At 39.5% G+C, this 21,202-nt stretch overlaps 1 protein-coding gene across 5 annotated transcripts in view; it reads right to left on the bottom strand.

Annotated features, from left to right (window-relative positions):
- Positions 1 to 21,202, bottom strand: part of LOC101164844 (phospholipid-transporting ATPase ABCA1) — a 238,054-nt gene that overhangs the window by 89,195 nt on the left and 127,657 nt on the right. For all 5 annotated transcript variants that reach the window (XM_078936178.1, XM_078936179.1, XM_023965796.2 and 2 more), the window contains exons 28-30: positions 15,185 to 15,309; positions 12,201 to 12,299; positions 10,104 to 10,293 (exon numbers count right to left, since the gene is read on the bottom strand). In XM_078936178.1, the coding sequence (XP_078792304.1) occupies positions 10,104 to 10,293; positions 12,201 to 12,299; positions 15,185 to 15,309 (414 nt within the window). The remainder of the gene's footprint in view (positions 1 to 10,103; positions 10,294 to 12,200; positions 12,300 to 15,184; positions 15,310 to 21,202) is intronic.

Below are 21,202 nucleotides of genomic sequence, written 5' to 3'. Positions count from 1 at the left end.
AATGCAGTGTGTTACTAAAACAGCCGTCATAAAAGATTCATATCAAAAAATTAAGATGAGTGAGCACAGTGTCCGATCTGCTTTTAAAATCCAGGGCATTAGATAGTTTCGCACTATACGATTCTTATAGTAGATAGGGATTAGGGTGGAAATTCAGACATAGCCAATATACTTTTTCTAACTGCTAAAAAACTTCATAGTGCAGGACTATCTTGTACCCTGGATGTTCAGGCCCCCTGTTCACTACTTTTTTCTTTTAAACGGCAAATATGACGTCACAGATTACAAGAAAAATCTAACAAACAGGAGCATTTCTACGACGACAATTTTTGAATACACTTTTCTGATGATGAAAACGTTGATAGTTTATGAAAATAATTTATTTTCCCTATATGTATATGTATATATATATATATATATATATATATATATATATATATATATATATATATATATATATATATATATATATATATTTTTTTTTTTTTTTTTTTTTTCAAAAATTGTTCAGTGCAATGCATGTTGGTCTAGTGGGTTTAGATGTACACTGGTTTGTTGAGACTTCTGGGAAATTTTCAAGTCACTCGATTTTGAAACTTTTGATTTTGAACAGCACTACAAAATGGCGAACTATATAGTGCACTATAGGGAAGGATTTGTTTTTTAAACAAAAATTTGGTTTGAGATCAATTAAAAAACTAGCATGAGGCATCCTCATCCCAACACACATTTTACCAGTTCTTTGTAGACTTACATTATGATGATGTAGTCTTAACATAATATTTTTCATATTTTGAACTATTAAATGCCTTTTAAGAGTTCCTTTTTTCTAAATCATTATCTTTTAAATGTCTAAAATTTTATCATAGAAAAAAAAATAGACTAAAAAATGATTTAGATGATGGACTGTTTTGCTGCATCCTGAGGAGAAACACTGATCAAAGTCAGACTTAACCAGCCATAAAAATGTTACCCAGTTCTACCAAAATCTACAATACTCTTACAAAGAAAACACACCCTTTAACAGGTAGAGTCTGTTATGCTCCTAGGAAACACATTATCCTACCCCTTATCATAATAGTCAATTAAGCGTGACTATGGAAGCCTTGCTGAAACCTGGACCCCTGCTAAAACTCAGAAGGCCGTGTCTAATGTCAAAGGACCCTAATTAGCTGTCCCTCTGTGGATGAATGGGTACATTCAAACATCCAATTAAAATAGGGGGGTGCGACACACAACTATTAATACACTCCGCCTTGCATAAAGAGATATTTAGTAGACACACATACACAAGCCTTGCTCGTTTAGAGATATACCGCTAATTGCTAAGCAGAGGTTTCCCTAATAAAGAGCAATTTAAGGTCCCCAACAGGGATGCAAATTACCAACATACCCCCCAGTGATGAAAGTCTTGATATGTGAGATTTGGTCACAAATGCAGAGTTGTTAATCAGTTACCACATGTAATTTAGCTTTTGGCGCATTTTGTTGCTTTTCATTCGCATCCTAACTTCAATATAGGTTAAAATGCTTCTTGTTAAAGACCTACTTTGATGAAAATTGTTTTTGGGTGTTTTTTTTAACATGTTCTTGTAAAATATTTGTCGTGATGGAGAACATATATAAAGACAAATAAGCACAAAACTACACTTCTGTGTATTTCTTTATACAAATAATTAGGGAATCAGGAGCAAACAAAAAAAATACAGTTTGTAGATCTTGTAGAGTTTGTGGGTCTGTAGATCTTGTAGACGACCAGATCCATGTAGGTCTTTTTTTTCTTCATCTAAGCTGACATCTGGCTATCTCTAATATTACTTGTCATTGTTTGCTCGCCAGCTTTGGTGCACCGTTAATGCTAATTTGGGGGTGGGAGGGGCTGTTAGCTAGCTGGAGAGCATGTAAACAGAGAGCTCTCAGTTACGGATGACGAGAGTAAGATAAATTTCTAATGGTTTAATACTGCTCTGGAAAACAACACAGGTTTTTGGGGGAGTTGGATGGCTGAGTTAGGAAGATATCTGTAGGAGGTTAACTTTGAAAAAAGGAGTAGAAACGGTAAAACAGTAAAGTACATAAAGACAAGAGCAGGAATCAAGAAATCAAAATGTGGATGATTATGACCATTTTAGCCAAAAACAAACAAAAAAACTACTGCCGGGTTCTAGAACATAGTTTCTGCAGAGGGGCAGTAGTTGATTAGCATATCACCTCTGAGTTGTGGGCGCGCTTACACTTGCTGAGAGCTCTCTGTTTACACCCTCTCCTGCTTCCACTCTGGTACATGTCACATGCAGGAATTCTCGGATGACACTGCATTTGTGGCAAATATCAAGGAGGGTGAGGAGGGAGAGTACAGGAGACTGGTGCAGGACTCCGTGGAGTGGAGTCGGTGGAAAACATTTCAGAAACAAAAACGATGGTGCTGGACTTCCACCAGACACCTGCTGCTCTACAACCCATCGCCATTGACAACGCAGGGGTGGAGATGGTCACCACCTACAAGTACCTAAGAGTTCTTTTAGACAATGAAGTGAGCTACTCTGCAAAAACCAAAAAGAACCCAGAGCAGGATGTACTACAGAGAAACCTGGGCGTTCTTTTTGACTCTGAGCTGAATTTTATTCCTCACATCAGAAACGTTGTGAAAACAGGATTTTACCATCTTAAGGACATTGCCAGAGTCCGCCCGTTCCTCTCTCCTGCCAGCACAGAGATGCTAATGCATGCTTTTATTTTTAGTCGTTTAGATTATTGTAATGCCCTGCTCTCTGGTTTACCGAAAACGATCTCAAATCTACAGCTATTACAGAACTCTGGCACGAGTTCTGACGAGGACCAGAGGGCGGGAACACATTACACCGATTTTAAAGTCGCTGCATTGGCTCCCTGTGCGTTTCAGGATTGATTTTAAAGTTCTTTTAATGGTTTATAAATGTTTTTATGATCTTGGGCCTTCTTATTTAAATGATATTATTCTAAAATACGAACCCTCGCGGACCCTGAGGTCCTCTGGCACTGGCCTCTTGGTTGTCCCTAAGGTAAGGACCAAGACACACGGTGAGGCTTCATTCCACCATTACGGTCCTCACCTGTGGAACGGCCTGCCTGAGGGCCTCAGGGCCGCAGAGACCGTAGAGGTTTTTAAGAAGAGGATCAAGACCCACCTTTTTAGTCTGGCTTTTACATGACTTTGATAATTTCTTATGTCTTTTTTTTTTATTATCTATTTAATAATTTATTTATTTATTGACGTATTTATTCATTTATTTATTTGTAAGGAATATTATTATCTCTGTTTTTAATATGCTATTCTTTTTATTGTTATTTTACCAATGCTACGTAGGTCATGTTTTAATCAGTTTACGTATTTTATTTTTTAATTACTAAAATTGTTAAATCTTATTTTATTTTTTTTAATATTTTTTCTATTTTTGTTGTTATTTTATGATAATTTTTATTCTGATGTTTTTAACTCCAGTGTTTCCTCTTGGGGATCCATTGTTCTGGGGCACCACCAGCTTGACCTGTAGGGGGTGCTGTTTCTGCGGCGCCCGTTCTCATTGGGCGGGCTGGGGTCCCGCTCTGTGGTCTAATAGCCATGGAGTGGGCCCTGGGCTGCTCTGTGTCGGGCGGGCACTGTGGTACTGACCCCTGTGGTCCGGCTGGGCCTTGGAATAAATGGATCCCCATGATATCGTTTCCTCACAGCAGTACCAAGCCAGACCTTCTTTAAACTGCAGTTCTTTGTTTCTGTTCAGGGGTCTACTGGGGTAACTGGGTCAGTGGGGTGTGGGTGGGTTGGAGGTGGGGGTGAGGGAGGGGTCCCATCTTTGTGTGATTGTCCTTTGTTTGCTGTTTTTAACAATTTTCGGTTTTTATGACTGTTTTATCTGCTTTTATGTGAAGCGCTTTGTGTTTTTAACTGAAATGAAAGGCGCTATATAAATAAATAAAGTTTGAGTTTGAGTTTTAAGGACATTTGCCTCTTTCCATGTGTGTCCCCAACTGCTTTTTTCCATTCTGGCAGGCTTGTGTCCCCAGCGCCATCATTTATGCAGTGGTGGATGGGGGGCAGTGCTAATGAGAAGGACGTAAAGAGACTGAACCACCTGATCAGGAAGGCAGGTCAGGAGGTGGGGACCCGGTGGAGCCGCTGGTGGAGCGGAGGACACTAGTAAAGCTGAAGAACACCCTGGAGAACACAAGTCAGTTCTGTCAGCAATCCGTTTCGCTCAGCGCCGAGCTCCACTGAGAGATACAGGTCCCTCCTACCAAGTGCAATTAGACTGTGTAAAGCTTTTGGATGGGGGTGCAACAGGACGATGCATTGCACACTAAATTTCCAATTACTTTTTAATTCTTTTAATTCTCTTTTTACTGTTTTTTTGGGTTATTTATTCCATTTGAACATATTCCTTATTTATTCATTCTTTTCATGTGTGTTTTAATCTGTGTAAGTGATCTAATGGGTGTGTGGAGCAGTTGACTCCCACGTAATTCCTCCATCCATCCATCCATCCATCCATCCATCCATCCATCCATCCATCCATCCATCTCAAAGAGATATAGCGTAACCCTTGTGCTATTGTAGGCACTTTAACATTGGGAGTTGGGTCATCTAGACCCACTAGACCAGGGGTGTCAAACTCATTTTCACCAAGGGCCACCTCAGCATAGCGGCTGTCCTCAAAGGGCCAGATATAACTTATACATGTAACTAAGTGTAATGAAAAATAAATGTAACTACTCCTTAATAACTCATTATTTATTTACTATAACTTTTTAAAGTGACAATTACAGTTGCATAGAAAACATATGTTTGCTAGCATAAATCCTTTTACATTTGATTCTGTCAGGTTAGGTTATATGGACAGTGTTTGAGTCCTAATGTATAGTTGCCCAATCCGATATATCAAGTCCGATTCCCCCTAGATATGAATAAATACACACCAATTTTTATTTTTTATTTTAAGAAATTAAAAACTTTTATGCTGTCGAGGGCCACATAAAATGACATGGAGGGCCACATTTGGCCCCCGGGCCTTGAGTTTGACACATGTGCACCAGACAGTGCTCTGAACCTTTTTTCTTCACTGATTTGTGAACCTCACTGTTGTCCATGGATAACATGAAATCTTTCCACCTTTATCCACCTTTGTCATGGTAGGGAGAACACATCAATGTAAGTGTGGGGTCATCTAAGATAGCACAAGGGTTAATGGGGGATTCTCGATTTCAGCCATAACGCCCCCAGAATTGCCAAAGAAATGACATTTTTGTGACTTTCTTAACATTAGGCAGTTAGGACAACTGTGAAAAGTCTGACATCCTCTGTAAATTAATAACCCAAAAAAAAAAACAAAAAAAAACTAACACTCAGAAGACCCCAACCTAACATTACCGGTGCAACAAATAACGCAGCGATATCGGAACTATAGAGTTTTTCATCTGCTCCTGATTCACATTGTTTTAAATAAAGAAATACTCAGAATATAATTTTGAGTTTTATTATTAATATTTTTTTTACATAAATATATGTCCTCAATCATCAGGAAAAATGCCCCAAAACATGTTAAAAACCTTATTTTTAACCTGTGTCTTTAACTAAAAATCCCAAAAAGATGTTTGCCTATTTAATCTAAAACAGTTGATGTCTGTGATGTCGCAGCCAAAGAGGCCTGCCTCTCCTAATCTCTACATAAATGGTAAGATAATGGCAACTTCAGCGGCCTAATAGATGACGCCAAGCAAAGTCATTTGCAAGCAAACTACATTTGGGCCAGTTTCCAAATGATAAAGACATCCATCGTGATGTGCTAAACGTGGCAGTTTTGTCGATTCCTACGCACGCACGGCGGCCAATTCATCTATAGAGGTTAAATATCACCGCTGATCGAGAGTCAATACTGCAGAACTGATAGTAGGCTGCGCTGTTGTCTGCCATCGCCATGGAAACAACGACTCTCCACCACCTCCACCCGTGTTTCTCATCGCTTCTTATTTTCTGTAGTTTCTCAAGGGCACATTTGGAGGACTGGTGGAATAAAAGATAAAAAGAATGAGGAAAAAAAAAAAAAAAGGAGAAACTTGTGTGAAGCGGATGCACTTTGTCATGATTTATTCAACAGGGAGGGCTTTCAGGTCAAAAAGGAAAACATCCTCCTGATGTGCTTCCCTACTGTGGGGGGTCTCTGCCACAGACCTGCATTCATTTTTTTCACCCCCCCCCCACACACACACACAAAAACACACACACGCCCCCCTGCCGCATAGATGCAACATTCAGCTCACACTATCCGATAAAACAAATCTGTATCTGCTCTATTTTACTTTTTTTCACATTTGCCATATCTTATTTTGAAATTCATTTCTGCTTGGATAATGACTGATGACTGTAGCAAAAAAATGTACTCTCCATGTTTATGAACGGCTTTGTGACTCTCACAAAATGTGCATTTTGTGCTTTTGGTTTCATTACTTCAGTATCAAGCCAAAACTCTACTTTGTGTCTTATTTATAAAACAGTTTATTTTTATTTTTTATTTTTATACGTGAGTCAGGGGGTTGTGGTTGGTTTGTGCGGGTGAAGGTCTTTCTTGTTTCTTTCGCTTTTAGTGGAAAAATGTTGTACTTTGTAAAGCACTATATGTTGCATATGTTTTAAAATGAGCTTTATATATAAAGCTTTATATATATAAGCTTTATATATAAAGTTTGATTTGATTCATTTCTTTGGGATCAAGAAAGTACAAAGATATTGGATTAAATTAGATTTTGATGAATTATGTCTCTTAGATCATTAAAGATCTATTTGCTTTGCTTTGATTTGTTTTGATTTGATTACATTTTAGCAAAAAATTTGTCGGAGGTTGAAAGAATTTTTTTTATCAATAAAAAGGACACTAAATACACTTTCATTGGCATTAAGGGTAAACTTAAAACTGACAAACATTTCATAACATCTTAAAAACTTGATTATAAAATACTTTGGTGAAGTTAGACATGAGGAGCTGACCTTTCAGTTTTTTTTATTTTTTTATTTCTTTACTCTAAAAAAACACCTTAAAGGTTTTTTTTTATTACATTGGATGATTTAAGAAAATCAACAATTAAATCTAAAATATATGGAATTTACAGTGCCATCTTAAACTAATGTAGGCCAAGGCTGGTAAATGAAGATGTAGAGGCAGCTGCATTCAACTGAAAGAAAACAAGAAAACTCAATAACGAGTCAAAAGATACATGAGAGGGAAGAGTTATGATAAATAAAAAATGCAGTATGTGTTCAACTGCAACAGCAATCTGGATTTGTTTGTTTTAACACCAAACATATGGAAAGTAGGACTTGAGACCACACAGTAGCTCCATTCTTTTGTTACGCCTGCTTTTGTAAAAAGGATTTTACCACCGTTTCTTCCCACCGTCAAATCAAGGTAAGACAGCCGCTCACAACCTCCCTTCACTGACGGTGCCACCGGCTTTTTGTGTGGGTCGTTGAGACCAGGTGAAGAGTTTTGAGAAAAAAGCTGCAGATTACAGCTTAGAGTTGAGGTAGGTGAAAAGAGGGCGAACACTTTAACAAGACGCAGGCATGTCACACAGATTTTTCAATTATTTGAAGTTGGTTGTCATGTCAGTGACACCATAGCATACGATGTGCTAACAACAGAAATCTTCCATGTGCGTCCAGTTCAGCTTAAGGTTCTCTGTGAGTGACTGACCTCGAACCAGTCGAGACAAAATAAGTCACATTGGCAGCTGCATCAACGGTTAGGAGTCTGACGTTGAACTCACATATTACTGCAGTTTGGAGGAAGAAAAAAATCAGAATCTGCTAGCGGCGCGAGGCGCTAGCTTAGATAGAAGCGCATGTGCAGTGACATATATATCGGAGGATGTTCAATTGGCCATTCGGCATGTCAGTCAAGGGACGTACTTTATTTTGAGGTACAAAATTGGGTTTTCGGTCACTTAAGATCAACCCACATTCCTTTGCAAGTGTATTGGACATATTGGGCACTAATAAGACACAAAAATGTGGATGTATAATAGTATTTTTTAGCATATTATTACTTTTTTATGTGTTTTTCATCAATAGAGGGTTCCTATGTGACACCATCACTTCAGATTTGGCTATGTTGTTGATATCAAAACCTAAACTAATGCTTGATGACGGCAACAGCAGTTTGGAGGAAGAAAAACTCAGAATATGCTAGCGGCGCGAGGCGCTAGCATAGAATGAAGGACATGTGCAGTGACATATATATCAAAGGATGCTCAATCGTCTATTCTGCATGTCAGTCAAGAGACATACTTTATGCTAAGGACGATAATCGGCTGCTGGTAATTAAAATACATACATATATATATATATAGAGAGAGAGAGAGAAAGGGAGAGAGAGATAGTGGAGCGTGGCGCTAGCTTAGTTAGAAGCGCATGTGCAGTGACATGTATCAGAGGATGTTCCATTGGCCGTTCTTCATGTCATAAAGTATATAAAATACTTCATGCTAAGGACGATAATAAGCGGAAGGTAATAAAACATATAAAAAAACAAAAAACGCCCCTCTCACCCTTCGGTGGGTGGTTTCTCCTCCAAGCTCATGTCCTCTACCAGAGGCCTGGGAGCTTGAGGGTCCTGCGCAGTATTTTAGCTGTTCCCAGCATACAGTCTCAGGGTGCTGGATTTGGGATGGAACCCTCCATGTATGTGAGGAGCTTTTGTGTTTTAACATCCGTAGTCTGTATCTCTTCCTTTGGCCATCTTATTATTCCTGCAAGGTATGTGATAACTGGCAGTGCGTAGCTGTTTATTGCCCGGGTCTTATTTTTTACCATTGAGCTGGCTTCTCAGGACTTGCCTTACTCGTTGGAGGTTTATACACACATTTTAAAAAACACCTCAGTCGAAACACCTTACGGATACTTCAAGATACACTTACTACACGCACGCCAAATGAACACTCTCCATGATTTCCCTTACCGTGGGTTGGTGCCAAATGTCGAAATTGTGCAAATCTCGCAAATCTTGCTCCAGGCATTTTCTTTCCCAGCCCTATTCATCAAACGTAGGCCAACCGAACACTCTCAACAATGTTTCTTAAGGTGGCAGCACGAGCCTCAAGGAAACTGCAAGACACCTTAAGTGCGGTTGCTACTCTTTACAAACCTCCATGGGCCCAAACAACCCAAAGACGCACAACATCCTTACTGGTCGACCCCATACGAGTCAATGATACAACGTGCTTAAAACACAAAGACACCTTAAGGTTCCTACTTCTAAAATAAACGGAGGCAGATGCCAAAACTCCTACATAAACGGAAGAAACCCTCTCTAACCAAACAACAGCAGAGTCTTCATCCTTTGTCCTCTAAACCTCAGTTGCATCATCATCATAATTTGGAGACAGCAGCGCAAATCACTTAGCTCCAAATGAGGCGCCGCTTTGCCCCCGCCTCATGATTGCTTCAGCCAGCAGGTGGTTGCGGTTAGGTCGTCATGCTGGAGGAGTGGGGGGGGGGGGGGGGGGGTATTTGGGCTGCCCATTGATCCCAGTCTGGATCACATCATCTCAGGTTGGAAGGCGGAACGCTAGCCCCGCCTGCCTTTAGCCGTGTTGTTAAACTAATGGTCTATAAAGAATTGGTATTGACTCACAGAGGCAGAGCCTCCCGCAATGCATTGTGGGATCAGAGCAGGCGAGGCCTTCAGTGAAATTTCTGCAGACAGTGACAGAGCCAAACTGTTCAGATCTTTAGAAATGCACATTTCTGCGTTTTATTTTTATTTTTTTTATTTTTTTTTACTAAAATCCGGTTTGGTGACGCATTAGTTCAGGGAAATAAGGGAGTTCAAAAAGCCTGATTTACATTTTGCAGTGCAATGCAAAGTCGCCGTGGGTAAATACATTTCCAGGTTCTGAATGATGCTGACTGAGACGTTTAGGCTGCAAACCAAACACTTTGAAGATGAGCACTTTTCAATAAGTCGTGCAGCCCTTGCTGGCTGGCAGTTTTTTTTTTCTTTGCAAAGTGCTGCTGCTTCCTAAAGCCTCCTAGACAAGCGCTAAAGGAGGACACCTCGCAATCTCCGACTAACCTGAGGTGGAGGGAGTCCCCCTGCACCAGGCGGGCAGTCAGGCATAATGATGGTCCGCCCGGGAGTGCTGCACTGACACGAGGGAGAGGGGTTAGACATGCTCCAGTTCCCGTTGAGGAAGATGTCAGCAACTGACTGATCCACAGAAGGAGAGAACCAATCAGAGGCGCCGGAGGAACACGGCAGTCGCCTGCAAGAGTGTAATACAAAGAGGAAAAAAAAAAAGTGAAAGAATTTTTTTAAATATAAAAATAATCATAAAATATATATGTATATATATAAAATTTTAGGTGCTGCATTGTGGGGTAGTGGTTAGTGCTCTCGCCTTAAGCTACGTACACACAGGCCATTTGATATTTAACCCATGCTGCTCACACTGGCCAATTAGGGAGGGGCTTCTTTTCTTCGTCCTGCTCTTTTATTCTACTTTTCACGAGCGCACGTCTGCCACCTACAGTTGAAAGGGGGTTGGTGCGAAATGTTAAAGCGGTGCAAATCCTGCAGCTTTTGCTCCAGGCTTTTTATTTCACAGCTCTATCCCCATAAAAGTAAGCCTTGGTGTCAAATAACTCCATCCGGACTCTAACCCTTATTCTTAATTTCTCCTCCATTAACAATTTTCAAATGATTGGACCTTCTGTGTTTTAAAACGGATGCCACGCATACGTCAATACTAGATCCAAGTCCCTGATTAGTCAAAGTTTTACCTGGTGTAACTTTCAAGTGCGTTTAATGGCTCATTTTGTATGTAAAGCCGTGAAAAAGTTGTAAGATGCATGTGTGGGTTTTCCAAAACCATGCTTCATTGGTTAGTGTCTCTGAATTGCCCCAAGGTGTGCATGTGACTGTGTGTGAGTTTGTGGCCCTGCAAAAGTCTGGCAACCTGTTTAGGGTCTTCCCAGCCTTCCCCCAACAAGACCTGGGATAGGCTCCAGCAACCTGTGACCCTAAACAAAGTAAAGATGTAAAGATATCTATGAAGACTCTCGTTCATCCAGGTAGATTCCATCACAGTAGTAGGTTTAAAGGTTGTCATCTGGACTTGGTCTTTAAAGTTGAACTGCAAGGAGCAGTACATTGGAGAAACCAAACAACCTCTACACAAGAGGCTTTACCAACACTGCAGAGCCAACTCAAGTGGACATGAGTCTGCAGCACACCTCCACCTGAAGGCCACAAACCACTCTTTCTAGGATAGTGAAGTCTGAATTTTAGCCAGTGAGAAAGGATGGTTTGAGCGGGAGTGAAAGAAGCCATCTTTGTCAAAAAAGATAAACATTCTCTTAACGAGAACTGCAGTCTCAGGTTTAGCCTTCCGTCCATCGATCACCTGGGTCATTAACAACTGAAAGAGATGACCAGGTTGGGGAGGGTAACCATTGTAAGCTAAGGACTTATATGTATACAGCTAAGGAGAAAAGACTCCTAATGACCCGAAACCATGTAGTCTACATGAACAATACTAACCAGTTTAAGGTCTGACTCCTCCTCCATGAGCACATATATACCAGCTCTTTTACAAGCTATTTCAGAATTGACAAAGCCTTTAAAAACTAAGTCTAGATGACAACCTTTAAACCTACTAGTGTGAAGATGTAAATATTTGATTTTATTATTTTATTGCTCAAATTTGTATTCTTGTTTAAAATATTTTTTTCTTTTTTTCCCATTTTTCAGAGTGTATCTGAATAAAACTTTATCAATCAAATCTGTTTTTCCAAAATTGGCTTTGCAGATTGCTTCTTTTAATTTCTCAATTTAAGCATCAGGTTTCCTTGAAAGGCGTACAAAACTAAAGATTTACTTTTTACTGGGATAAAATATAAGGGGCGTAGTGATTAGCGTTCTAGACTCACAGCGTTGATTTTCTCCGGGCACACTGGTTTCCTGCCACAGTCCAAAAATGTGCCAAAAGCAGTATTTGTATCGTTACATTGCCGTTAAGGGTGAATGAGAATGTGTGTGGGACCCTGCAACAGACTGGTTACCCCGCCTTTGCCCACCAGTAGCTGGGATAGGCTCCAGCAACCCCATGGCCACCAAAAGGGATAAAGAAAAACCTGAAGATGGATGGATAGATGTCTTTGTGGCACTCACGGTATGGGGTTTCCTTCCATGCAGCGCGTACCAAATCCAGGATTGTCTACCAAAGTTTCCACCACCCGAGATACATTCGCATCCTCTGGCATGTCGTTGCTGTAAAAAAAAAATTAAAGATGGATGTTTGTTTCCAATAAACCCATATGTTTAGGTCAGTTTTCTTCCAGCAGAGTCAAGCTAGATGTTTCTCTGAATGCTACGTTTTTTTTTTAGTTTCCTGTATCAGTTTTAATATGAGAGACTGAACAGGAGGGGGGTGGGTGGGGTGGGGGATGGTTAATTGTATGCGTTTGTTCTTAAAATGTTTGTCATGTTTTGTAGTTTTTTGGGGAGGTTTTTGTCGGTTCGAGCTGCCTAATCTGGAATGGAAAGTTCTCCTGTAGAAAAGTTAGTCTGATAGCAATGGTCTATAGATAAACACTAAACTAACTTAAATCTCTCTCTGTGTTTATAAAGACATGTGACAACAGCAAAAATGCTAGCAAAGTCTCCTCCAGGATGAGTTGTGCCTCTTTATAAGAACTGGCAAATTGGTAACCCCGCCCTAAATTCCAAAATGACCCGTATTGTCGGCAATATGCATGTGATGTAAGTAAGCTTCCTTTGGATGAATTACGTGACCATACGCATTGTAAAACAAATGCTCCATACACCACCTTTGAAAGATTGAAACAAAGTCTAGCCGCCCGCTCAAGCATTATATGTATTGCATTTCTCTGAGAAAGTCTGATCAATGAATAACTAAAGTTTATTGTCACTTAGGGTGTTTTCAGACTGGGAAGGTTCGTTAGTCCGGACAAAGTCCCTGCGCTTGGTCTGTATTCCATCAACCGGACATTTCCATTTTAAAAAAAGCTTGTAAAGAAAAACACATAACTAAAGATCTCTTCAGTCATTGGCCAGCGGGCCATAGCAAAAAGAGAAAGAAAAGTGGAAATCCTACACTTCGCAATTCTTCTCCGGATAACTGTTTTTTTTTTGTTTTGTTTTTTTACAGTTTAGAACGTCCGTATCAACGTCAGATACTACACTTTTTACTTTGGTACATTGGAGTCATGCTGTAAATCGGTTACTACAAAGACTATGAATGTATGCTGATAAGTGCTTATGATATAACAGTGTGAGGCGCAATATGTACTACGTTAAAAGTTTATTCAATGAGCTTGCATTTATCCAAACAAATTTTAATGAGTTGCTGCGTCTCTTCCTTGCTCCGTTACTCTGTTTACATGGTGGCCATTTTGGTCCGAGAGTCCAGGTCCAGGACCATAGTTGGGACTGAAAATTTGAGTCAGATTATCACTGGAAACAAACTCTTCTTCACTTTAAGTGAACAAAATGTGTGTTTATCAACTCCATATTTCACCAGAAAGCCACAGCAGGTGTTTCAAGAACACCACAACAGCTTTCAGTCAGAGATGGCCACAGCCCCTTCCATCCATTTGGATTAATCTAGTGTACACCGTCTCAGTTCAAGGCTTCTCCGTGAAGGTCAGTCGGTCATTTCCTGACCACTGGTGAGTGCAATTGCAATGGTCCCCTTGTAAAAATGGATTATGTGCAGCCATCTGTTTTGCAATTAACAATGGCTGGGCTTCCATGTTCTTCAAGATAATAAAACTAGCGGGGAGCTGCGAAATAAAGACTAGTGAATATAAAGGGAAACGACAAACCTAATGAATGGCTCAGACAAAAGAACTGATACAAGATCAGAAGAAAGTCATAGTCTGAGGGACGATGATGCCAAAAAACATTTGTGGAGTTTCTTCTGCTTTATTCCTTTTATTTGGTTTTGTTTTAAGGCTAAGCACATCTTTAAAAGTGGGATCTTTTGAAGTCTTTTCTTTCACTATGTCTCTGTTTCGTTCGTAGAAACTTAGAGAACTGGTGGTTTCACAAGAAACCTAATAAATAGTAGCCATGACTCAGGATAAACTGCAAGCTATTCTCCTTCAGCAAATGTCATTTTAGTATCTGCACCTTAGAAACAAGCTTGTCAGCATGATCATTTCTGTACTGAAAAATAAAACAGTGTTAGAGGGGAAAAAAAAATCTCTATGTAGGCTGGTCCAAAATAACATTTGTATGTGTTAGCCACATGGCTAGCTAGCATAAAAAAACAATGGGTTATTTAAGACTTTTGGTCCATCAACATTTCATTCTCTTTTTTTATATAAACTCTTATGATTTCTAGATGTGTCTCCAGCTGACAACTACCGTCAGCATGATAATGTTCGAAAAGTGCAAAAAGTCCATTTAAACGGAAAATAATATTTTCCCAAGAATTAGGCTTACCCCAAACAGCATATTTGCATTGTGAGGCACCGGGCTAGCTAGCAGATTACAATAACAGCCAGTTATTTAAGATTATGGGTTCCTTGAAAGACCTTATTTATTTTTTATTTGTTTGTATATTGTCTAAAACCTAATCTGTTCTAGATGTCTACAGCTAAGAAGAGCTGTATACTGAAAACAACTTAGTATTAGAAAAAAGTTGTATTATCCAAGCAATAGACCAACCCCATATTGCATATTTACATTGTTAGTTACCTGGGTAGTTACCAAAAAAATTACCAAAAACAACTAGTTGTTTCAGTTTTCGAGTCCCTAAAAACACATTTTGTTAATTATATATCTAAAACCTTATCCTCTCTAGATGTCTCTAGCTAAATGTCTAACATCTCCTATATACAAACAAGATTTTAAGCATAGCTGTAAACATATAAGTGCAAAAACTATGCAGGGAATGTTATTTTTGGCAGCAAATATATCTAAACTTATTTAATTAAAAAGAAAATATAGATATTTTTATCTTCTGTTCAGTTTTAAACGGTAGTTTAGTTTTAGTAAAAGGTAGTGTTCAAATCAAAACGGGTTTACTTGAATTCACTACTGGTTTTATTCAGGGGTTAGTGTGAAGTTTATTTAACTCTTCTGCTGCTAGACAAAAAACTTAAATAAAAAAAAAATGAATGTTTTACCTATAAAATGTGGTCTGGGAGTTGTACATCCACGGCTGGAGCTCCAGGCTTGGATAGTCAGTAAACGACGGCACGATGAGGGAGAAGACCAAAGCCAGGCATACAAAAATAGCAGGAAGGACCACCTAAGAAAATAAGAAAAGTAAAAGTAAAATGTCATTGATTCACTAACATATATTCATTGTTGTGAAGTTTTGGTGTAATTTTAGTAAAAAGATGACTATTTTCCTATATTATATCGCAGCTTTTGCCACTTTCACTCTGGTGCTTTCAGTTGTTCATTATCTATCTCACTGCTTATGGTGTATTTGATCTATGTTTCCAATCAATTTTAGTATTCTTCCTTTAGAATTCCATATTTCGTTGTGTCTCCAGGTCATATCTTAGACTGTTTAGAAGTCCTCCTCCACCCTTTACTCAACCTCTTATGATACCTGGTTTCATCGCCACCATTAGCAACTATGCTCTAGGGACTCTAGAGCCTCATTTCCACTGAGCGGTACGGTACAGTCCGGTCTGGTATTTTGAGTGTTTCTATTAAAAAGTACACCCTTAAGCAAGACCGAACCATACCATTTTTGGCCCAGTTAGCTGTAGGTCCATAGAAAAATGGATCAGAACAGTTAGGGCGGAACTACTGTCTATGATAAAAGAAAGCACCAGATCAGCACCAGCATATTCCTCTTCGCTGCCTGCAATCTTCTCTCAAACAATATTAACAAACTGTATGGTCACATGTCTTTGCTAAATTCAAAATGTTACCACTCATTGGACTGGAATGATGGACTGAAAAGTTTATCAAATTTATTTAATATAGGGTAAATTATAAGTGTTTTGATTTCTGATAGTTACGGGTGTGAAGTTCCACTCAGTAGCAGCTCTAACAGGAAAAGCAGTCTGACCAAACACGCTTTTTCTGAAGGGAATGAGACACTCTCCTCTGACCGCACTTCGAGTTCTGTTGTGATCTGCTGTCGGGATGTTGACAAACTGGTGAAGAGGAGGGGATGATAATCATACAATAAAATGATTTTGTACATGAGACAGAGATTTGAAAATGTGACCATGTTTTCCCAACTCAGTAATCCATGTTTTTGTGGTATTGGACAATGGTGAAATATGTTGTTTTTTTTATCCAAAGTTTTAACAGTTTGTATAATGTTTGGAGAGGTTTTAAAGATGTATTGCACGTCTGTGACCAGACAAGCAAACAGTAAGTGATATGAGAGAAAATCATGGAGTGCATGTACGTTTTTGCTGACTGTGTGGACATCTGATGGCGAATGTGTCTAAAATTACTGAGGCTGAATTTGTTTCTATTGCAGACCCTTTTGATGTGTGATTTGAAAGACAGCTTTGAATCCATTATGACACCCAAATATTTGTATTCTGACACAATCTGCAGCCTGTCTCCTGAAACAAAAATATCTGGTTCAGCAGTGAAATTATTGGCGAAAAGCATTGCAACTGTTTTAGATGTGCTTAACTGCAAACAAGAGTACTTCAACCAGGCTGTGATGTTAACCATGGCATTGGTGAGCTTGTCAGCCACCTGAGAGGAATTACTGCCATGAACATAGACTACAGTGTCATCAGCATACATCTGCACAGAAACATCGGGACAACTGGATGGAAGTTAATTAATGTACAGTGAAAATTGTTTCTGCCATCACGCGTGTGTTGTTCTCTCTAATGCACTTGGTCATTTTTACGTTGGAATAAAATAAATCTACCATGCCTTCATCCAAATACTTAATCCAGTATTGGTATAATTGATTTATGCCATTTTGAAACTATTTAAAAATGGTATAGCTCAGGGGTCGGCAACCTGCGGCTCCACAGCCGGCTCTTTCATCCTTGTGCTGCGGCTCTCTTTAGTAGAATAACTATCATGTTCAAAGATTTTCGTGGTGCCCTTAACACCGTTAGTTAGTGCGAGCAGGTAGGAGGAAGAGACCAGCATGAGCACGCGGAGGGGGCGTGTCTTTGGCTGTGAACGCCGACCACAGTCTATTGTGGGATGGAAAGTTCTTCTAAAAAGACAATCAGTGATAGTCTCGTAACCTTAACTAATCAACCATTGTAACCATGCAATTAACGTAATTCCAACAAATTCTGATGAGGAGAAAAAAAGCTTTTGTGCTGCTGTGCAACACTTGACGGCAGTGAAGTTCTTACACAACCCACATACACTACCTGTTTCTGACACTGTTGAAATGCATAAATCAGGGGTGCCCAAATCCAGCTGGTTTTCCAGAAATCCTGCCTTATCTACAGCTGAATACCTGGAGCAGGTGTGTTTAGCCAATAGGGAGCTTCAATGGTGGGTTTGTTAGAAAACATGTCCCTCGAGGCCTGGATTTGGACAGTTGAGGGAGTCAGGTAGTTCAAAAACCGTGCAATATTTTGGCCGTTGTTACAGAGTTTACTGACAAATAAAAGGTCAAAGTAGTTAAATGGTATCATACTATGAAGTCTTTAACACTGATAAAATGTTATAGCTGATGTCCAGTCACAAAAACTTTTTTAAAAAAAAATTGAAAACCAAAAGAATCACGTTTGTAAATACCACACCAGTACCTTTTCTCAATGGTATCTTCATTGTGAAAAGCTGTTGCAGGAGCATGTTTACATGTGCCGGCATTCCAGTGCTCAATAGCCAACAAGTTATTAATTTCATTACCCGAGCTCCGGGTTCGTCATTACGTGCTACAGAATGCAAAGTACCCGATGCTATCAACAATAATGCAGGACCAATGCAATAACGAGCACGCATTAATCTGCTCGCTGCCAACTTGTTCGGTGGTCCTTTGCATGTTTTATGAGCTTGATTAAACACTTCAGACACTACCACCATCATCTGGCCACTCAGATATAATTAGTTTCTCCCCATTCTCCTCTCTTTTGTTATTTAGTGGGGGGGAGAGAAAAAAAGAAAAGCTGATTTTGCTCTTTGCTTCATTTCGCATTCTCTTTTCATCACATTGTTAAAGCCGACAAAAAGGGCTGGTGGGAAACATGCGAGTTATCTTTACTGTTTAATTATTCCTGGGTCCGACTCGTCGGGCGAAAGTGGAGGTCTGCCTCCCCTTGATTAATTGCGGGCCGCACATTTTACCAGACTAACAGAAGATGCTCCAGTTAAAGAACCCTTCATTGACTTTGCGCTGCCGTACGGCGTTGGAAACGGAATCAGAAGAAAGATGAGATGCAGTTACAAGTGAAAAGCACAATGGCAGGGAGCATAATAGGGGAGAGAGAGAAAAAAGCCCTCATGTGGCGTCACTCTCTTCCTTTTTCTTATCTTTACAGCCTTAATTGTAGATGATAGCTCGGGTGTCTGCCATTGAGAGAAATCCTCAGATATTTTTGTCCAAAAGCCAACGAATCCCAATCAACAATGCATCCATTTTTACTGGGTTTAGACTTCAAGCTAAGAATGCAAACATGCTACAACATGACTACAAGGTGTTTTTGTCCTTGCAAAGTCAAATGCCTCTTTAGGTGGAGGTCATATCCCCGGTGTTTAAGTCTGAGCAGCTTAATTTATGAATTAAACACTGACGACAATGACATTTTCTCTGATAAATTCCACCTTTGAAATGGCATTGTTGCACATCATTGGATACAAGGTGTTTCCAGCTGAGCATTTATCATGAATAACTAAAGACCATAATTACAAAAGAAGAAGTCTTTATGAAACAAACGGGTTTCCTAAATGTGAATAAGATTTGAAGATAAAAAGACGTCAAATAATACGCAGGACACCACAAGCCGACCATTCATTTCTAGCGGTTCAAGGAAAATTACTGCTTTTTTTTTCCTTTTTAGAGCATAAGAAAAAAAGAAAAGATATAAAAGCAGCACCTCTGTCGTAATTTTTTTTCAACAAGACCTCACACCTTAATTACAGTCTCAGGGCAAATCTTTTCTCAGAAATCCCTAGCCACGGGGTTCATTTTTGCAGCTCCGAAAATTGAAATAATTGACGGCCAGGCAGACAGACGAGCCTTTTAGAGAATGTCAAAAAAAAAAGGAGCCTTTTTTTGTTCGTAATGAAATTTAGAAATGAAATTTAACATACCATGAAGGGTTGAGGCGATGCCAAAGTCTGTGAGACAAGAACACGTGTGCTAAACAAATTGCTTTGTCCACGTGATACTTTTTTTTTTTTTTCAGAATTGTGCAATTAGATGGAACAAACTGGCTTCATAGTTATTAGAACAAAAACCCATAATGCCATTCAGTTTGACTGACACCTGTTAATCACAAGACCACGCCCCTCTCTGTATGCTATTGCTGATTACATGTAAAACAAAATGGTCTTCTTTCGTTAAGATTCTACATTGAAATGATGGGGAATTCACATAGTGACCCCTAGTAGCTACTAAGTAAATTGCCTGACTCTCTTTACTTTTTAAATGTGCTTCAATCTGGGAGTTAACAGATACACTTTTAAATCTGATTTCCCATCTGTGTAGCTGGACTGTCCCACACTCAAAGCCCTTCGGTGAGTCTGGTCTATCCTCATGCCCGATTGGACCATCAACCATACATCTAGACTTGCTCTTTTCGATACAAATTTTCAGCATACCCCAACGATAGTGACTAAGAACAGTTCCCTCAACGGGAGTCACCTCTTTTCAGACACTACAAAGCATCAGCTCTTATCTGCGAACAACACATTACTATTTTATAGTCGGTAGGCTGTATTATCGGTTGATCGGAGGTTTTGTGTTCACAGGGATTTTTTTATACTCAACGGGAATTCTGTTTGGATTGTTTTGGTCTTGTGTGGGTGTATAATATTGATAGAAATAGCGTTGATAAAAAACAAGGGCCAAAGCCCATGGGATTTTACACATGATACAGTTATGTCAGCAAAGCCTTAGTTAAATGCACCTATATGGTGGTTGACCTCAAGTACTACAGGTTTTTAGGTTGCCCGGACCCAAGGGGGGTCACAGAGAGGAGGGGGCTGGTTGAAGGTGCATCTCAAAGGGAGTGAAGGGGTGCCATTGTGCAAGATTTGGTTGGTTGAAAAAAGTTTGTATAAAGTTTGTACAACACGTCTGTGTCTCACCTACTTTGCCAATTTTTATTTTGCTCAGCTTGTATCCACCCATAAGGGCAGTTACGACGAAGGCTTTATGAGGCTTGAGACCTAACAGGAAATGAATGCAAATACATATAGTCTAAATAAAAACTAGGCCTGCACAATATATCGCAAATTTATCGTTATCGCGATACCAAGCTGTGCAATACGCATATTGCAAAAGTCTGTGAAAACTGAGATAAATGATCATCTTGAATGTGCTAAAACAATCTTATGGCAGCTTGACGTATTTAAAGAATCAAATAAATCCATTTATGCATTTGAGCAATCACAAGAAGCCCTTATACATTACATGTTCGCCTCCTATGTAGACGGTCTTTGGAGAATCATTTAAGTTATGTCGACTCTTATTTGACTTAAACTGTTGCAGTGAAACAGAAATGATTTATTTAGTTGTTTTGCTATTTTTTCATTTATTGCAATTCATATCCTCATCACAATATGGATCACTAATATCGCAAATCACAAGTTTTCTTAATATCGTGCAGCCCTAATTAAAACAATTAAAGGTAAACATGCTTTCTAACTGTTTATGCAGCGGGAGCCAAAGCAAAATCTCCCAACTCCAAAAGAAGGAGCAAATCCTCCATGTTTCCGACATCCCAAAGACTTGCCTGTCCCCCGACGTACAAGTCCCATAAATCACGACAGCACCTTTTATGAACCCATAACAGTTCACATTCAAGGTGATTACCTCCCTCTACAATCATATCTGCTAAAAAGTGGAGCTGCTGACATGACGGCAGCAACAAAAAAAACAAAAAATGAACTTCAGGTTCAGTAGGCAAAGAGGTAAGAGATGTGCCCTTGCAGACAATGAGCAACCTTGTACAAGTGGCGCTCGCACACTTATCCCTCCGTCCTGTCCAGCGTCCCCGCTTAAGAGGGACGTCCAAGATTGA

This window comes from Oryzias latipes, chromosome 18, assembly GCF_053564925.1.
Source record: "Oryzias latipes strain Hd-rR chromosome 18, Olatipes_Hd-rR_3.1".
NCBI classification, from domain to species: Eukaryota; Metazoa; Chordata; class Actinopteri; order Beloniformes; family Adrianichthyidae; genus Oryzias; species Oryzias latipes.
Note: the sequence above shows the minus strand (reverse complement) of the source record. Positions and strands in the feature narration are given on the sequence as shown.